The sequence below is a fragment of the Nycticebus coucang genome, chromosome 6 (assembly GCF_027406575.1).
Source record: "Nycticebus coucang isolate mNycCou1 chromosome 6, mNycCou1.pri, whole genome shotgun sequence".
Classification (NCBI taxonomy): Eukaryota; Metazoa; Chordata; class Mammalia; order Primates; family Lorisidae; genus Nycticebus; species Nycticebus coucang.
Genome location: NC_069785.1, coordinates 11,604,719 through 11,610,121, shown reverse-complemented (window position 1 = coordinate 11,610,121; position 5,403 = coordinate 11,604,719). Strand labels below are relative to the sequence as shown.

The 5,403-nt window shown below is 41.4% G+C and overlaps 1 protein-coding gene across 1 annotated transcript; it reads left to right on the top strand.

Annotated features, from left to right (window-relative positions):
* Positions 1 to 911: 911 nt before the first annotated feature.
* LOC128588572 (5'-AMP-activated protein kinase subunit gamma-1-like) lies at positions 912 to 2,138 on the top strand. The gene is given in 2 exon segments (XM_053595473.1): positions 912 to 1,014; positions 1,016 to 2,138. Coding segments are annotated over 2 exon segments (987 nt in total). The 5' UTR covers positions 912 to 940; the 3' UTR covers positions 1,929 to 2,138.
* The last annotated feature ends 3,265 nt before the right edge of the window (positions 2,139 to 5,403 follow it).

Genomic DNA, 5,403 nt, shown 5'->3' with positions numbered 1-5,403 from the left:
GAAAGAAAGAAAAAAAGACATTGGCTCCATGATGATAGAGGCTTAAGTCCCAGGCTCAGTCAGCAGGTTGGAAATACAAGAGAGCCGATGATGTAAGTTCCAATCTAAGTCTGAATTCAAGTTTAAAGGTAGGAGAAGACCTATGTCCAGCTCATAGACATTCAGGAAGAGAGAAAGAATTATTTCTTACTGAGCCTTTTATTCTATTCAGGCCTTCAAAAGAATGGATAAGACCCATCCTCATTAGGAAGGGCTGTCTGCTTTACTCAGTCTACCAATTCAAATGGTAATCTCATTCAGAAACACACTCACAGACAACCCAGAAATCGTGTTTAACCAAATATATGGGTACCCCCCGGCCCTGGCAAGATGACACATAAAATTAAGCACCACAATTTGTAACATTATTTTTTGAGAAGATTAAGTAGATTTATAACTAAAAATCAGAACACCAAACACAAACCTCCCAAATATCACAAGGTCAGGAATAGGAAAAGCATTTTTCTTTGATGTATGTTTATTTAGTTTTTGTTTTACATCTTCCTCTTCTATCTGTGTGTTGACCTTGAAATAAGAGTAGGGACTCCTGTACAAACCCTTACTTGCTCATGAGAGTATCAACTTCTTTGGTCTCAAGGATTCTGGCGGTGTCAACAAGCAAGGAAAGTTTAATTGGAAAGCAAAGAGGGATAGAAAGTTTCCCTGATAACGTTGCATCAGTTATCTGCTGCTATATAACAAATTACCCCCACACTTAACAGCTTAAAATGATAAACATGTATTATCTCACACAGTTTCTGTGGGTCAAGAATTCATTTTAACTGGGTGGTTCCAGTTCAAGATCTTTCATGAGGTTGCAGTCGAGTTGCCAGCTCAGATAAGTCAATGAAAGATTGGGTAAAGAGCCCAAAACGAACGACCCTAGCCTGCTCCTCTTGCAATGGAGACGGTTATTTCTCCAGAGAGCTCCCCAGCTCTGGAAAATAAGCATCCTCAAGAGACCCCCGAATCCAACAAGTGTGTATACTTCCTTCATGAAGTCTCATCGCTGCTATGACCTCATTCCCACAAGCTCCAAATTGGTTGTATTTGATACTTCCCTGCAGGTGAAGAAAGCTTTCTTTGCTTTGGTGACTAATGGTGTACGAGCTGCCCCTTTGTGGGATAGTAAGAAGCAAAGTTTTGTGGGCATGCTGACCATCACTGATTTCATCAATATCCTGCATCGCTACTATAAATCAGCTTTGGTACAGATCTATGAGCTAGAAGAACACAAGATAGAGACTTGGAGAGAGGTATACCTACAGGATTCCTTTAAACCGCTTGTCTGCATTTCTCCTAATGCCAGCTTGTTTGATGCTGTATCTTCATTAATTCGAAACAAGATCCATAGGCTACCAGTGATTGACCCAGAATCAGGCAACACCTTGTACATCTTCACCAATAAGCTCATCCTGAAGTTCCTCAAATTGTTTATCACAGAGTTCCCTAAATCAGAGTTCATGTCTAAGTCTCTGGAAGAGCTACTTATTGGCACCAATATTGCTATGGTTCATACTACCACCCCTGTCTACATGGCCCTGGGCATCTTTGTTCAACACCGAGTCTCGGCCCTGCCAGTGGTGGATGAGAAAGGGCGTGTGGTGGACATCTACTCCAAGTTTGATGTTATCAATCTGGCAGCAGAAAAGACCTATAATAACCTAGATGTGTCTGTGACTAAAGCCCTGCAACATCGATCACATTACTTTGAGGGTGTTCTCAAGTGCTATCTGCATGAGACTCTGGAGACTATCATCAACAGGCTAGTGGAAGCAGAGGTTCACCGACTTATCATGGTGGATGAGAATGATCTGGTCAAGGGAATTGTATCACTGTCTGATATCCTGCAGGACCTGGTACTCACAGGTGGAGAGAAGAAGCTCTGAGCTGGGGGAAGGGGTCAGGTAGCACCAGGGGATGTGCCCAACTCACTGCTGTAAGCTCTGGGAATCAGGTGAAACTTGTGAGGACTATGACTCTGTTCCCTGCTCAGGAGCCCCCTACCCTTCTATCCGGGAGTTGTGTGAGGCATAGCCGGGGAAGGAGAATGAATTTTAAGCTGCCCTTACCCTGTCATATAAACTAGAAGAAAGCTTTCAGCCTAGCCAATTCTAGCCCTGTCCTTTTACTTATTTTTTTTTTTTTTTTTTTTTTTTTTTTTGTAGAGACAGAGTCTCACTGTACCGCCCTTGGGTAGAGTGCCGTGGCGTCACACGGCTCACAGCAACCTCTAACTCCTGGGCTTCCGCGATTCTCTTGCCTCAGCCTCCCTAGTAGCTGGGACTACAGGCGCCCGCCACAACGCCCGGCTATTTTTTTTTGTTGTTGCAGTTTGACCGGGGCTGGGTTTGAACCCGCCACCCTCAGCATGTGGGGTCGGCGCCCTACTCGCTGAGCCACAGGCGCCGCCCCTTTTTACTTATTTTTTTATTTATTTTTTAATTAAATCATAGCTGTGTACATCAATATAATCATGGGGCATCATTCACTAGCTTTACAGACTGTTTACCAAGTTTCACATATACCCTTGTAAGATGCACCGCTGGTGTCATCCCACCAATCCCCTTCCCTCTACCCACCTCCACCCTCCCTCCCCTCCCTATCCCCCTTCCCCCTATTCTTAGGTTGTAACTGGGTTATAGCTTTCATGTGAAAACCCTAAATTAGATTCATAGTAGGGATGAGTACATTGGGTAATTTTTCTTCTTGAGATACTTTACTGAGAAGAATATGTTCCAGCTCCATCCATGTAAACATGAAAGAGGTAAGGTCTCCATCTTTCTTTAAGGCTGCATAATATTCCATGGTGTACATATACCACAATTTATTAATCCATTCGTGGATCGATGGGCACTTGGGCTTCTTCCATGACTCAACAATTATGAATTGAGCTGCAATAAACATTCTGGTACAAATATCTTTGTTATGATGTGCTTTTTGGTTTTCTGGGTATATGCCCAGTAGAGGGATTACAGGATTAAATGGCAGATCTATTTTTAGATCTCTAAGTGTTCTCCATATCTCTTTCCAAAAGGAATGTATTAATTTGCATTCCCACCAGCAATGCAAAAGTGTTCCCTTTTCTCCACATCCATGCCAACATCTCTGGTCTTGGGATTTTGTGATATAGGCTAGTCTCACTGGAGTTAGATGGTATCTCAAAGTAGTTTTGATTTGCATTTCTCTGATGATTAAAGATGATGAGCATTTTTTCATATGTCTGAAGGCCACGCACCTGTCTTCTTCAGAGAAGTTTCTCTTCAAATCCCTTGCCCAGCCTGCGATGGGATCCCTTGTTCTATTCTTGCTAATGCGTTTGAGTTCTCTGTGGATTCTGGTTATTAAACCTTTGTCAGAGACATAACCTGCAAATATCTTCTCCCATTCTGAGGGCTGTTTGCTTGCTTTACTTACTGTGTCCCTGTCCTTTTAAATATAATCCCCTTGCTGGGTGAACTATGGGCTTTGTATCCGTCAGGCAAATTCTGATCTCTAAGAGATTGCCAGACCTCACCCTGCCTTTGCTTCCATCTCTGCCCTGACTCTACCCAAAGATAATAGCACAACAATACTCTTCATAAAGGTATTTGTATTCATCCCCTTTCATGCTTTATGGAGGAGGCTGTGTCAACGTAGTGACACTTGCCATATGAGTGGGGAGGAATGTAGGGAGGCCTTTGGGTTCTTGTGCTGCATGCAGATGAAGGGAGATGAGGCTTAGGTGGAGGAGGAGGACGCAGTGGTTAGCCAAGGTTATTGCTTTTCATGGCAAATCTAATTAAATGACAGGAATCTTGTCATGGTAAAAAAAAAAAAAAAAGATTGGGTAAAGAAAGATAGAAAGAGAGTGAGGATTAGTGTGTGTCACACTTTATGGGGGCAAGACATGATTGCAAGAGGGACTTTACCTAACAATTGCAATCAGTGTAACTGGCTTATTGTACCCTCAATGAATCCCCAACAATAAAAAAAAAAAAAGAAAGAGAGTGAGGAAAAGGAAGGAAGGGAGGGAAGGAGGGAGAGAGAGAGAAAGAGAAAGAAAGAAAGAAAGGGAAGGGAAGGGAAGGGAAGGGAAGGGAAGGGAAGGGAAGGGAAGGGAAAGGAAAGGAAAGGAGGAAGGAAGAAAGGAAGGAAAGAAGGAAGGAAGGAAGGAAGGAAGAAAGGAAGGAAAGAAGGAAGGAAGGAAGGAAGGAAGGAAGGAAGGAAGGAAGGAAGGAAGGAAGGAAGGAAGGTAGGTAGGTTGGTTATTGTCTGGGGCTAGAGAGTTCACTAAGTGGCTCGCTCGCCTGCCTGACAAGTTAGTGCTAGCTGTGAGTTCTTTTCCACATAGACCTCTTCATAGGGATGCTTGAGTGTTTTTTCCAAGCTGGCTGGAGTAGATAGATGGCTTCTCCCAAAGCAAGTCATACAAGAGAGATTAAGCTACGTTTTTTTTACTTTTCTTCCTTGTTTATACACTATCATTTCACACTATCTTATTAATTACCCAGATTAGCCCCATTCAGAAAGGGGGCTGCGACTCTTAGGATGCAGGAATTACTGGAAGCCTTCTTGGAGATGAAATATTTATATTCCCCTCACAACTTACAGGATAGCCTGATCACTGGCTTTTTCATTTATTAAATTCAAGAAGTTTGTAAGTTTAGCTCACGGAATTCTGATCAACATAATTCTTACCGAGGCACCTATAAAATCAAATAAAAGGGTCATTTTTTAAAATTTAGTCACATTTAAATGGAAGGTAATAGAATAATTAATAGAATTTAATATATTTACCTTTCTTATTGCCTTGTGATATGACTAATTTAGAACCAAATATAAAAATCAAAAAGGTTATTATTATCATCATGGAAATTTCCTTTCTGAAGAATTTAGTATATTCTTTCTTGTTCATAATTAAGGGTAACAAAAGGGCAGGGTAAAATAAAAAAAAAGTGTTATAAAGAAACCAATAAAACAGGTGTTATTACTTTGAAATTATGATCCCAGAAAAATTTTAAGAATGAGCTTTTTAAAAGTCTAAACAAAGCTTTCAAAGATCTAATTATTATCATTGCTAAGGTTTATTTCCAGATTTTCACACTGTCTTTTTTTGTAATAACTGTTTCAAGTCTTGACAAACCTAATCATCTGAGAAGTATTTGCTAATACCTTTCACACCATTCTTTCAGTCAACAAGGATTGCCAACCACGGTAGGTAAAATCCACTCTCCGCATCAGAACTGTTCTGTCTAATAGAGGGGGTCTGGTACACACACAGAGTTCTTTGAAAGCCCCTCCCTCCATCCTTACCAGCAATAAAGCTTGTCTTGGATTTGTGGGTTTGCTGGACATGTTCATGGTCATGTGAGAGTCCTTCCT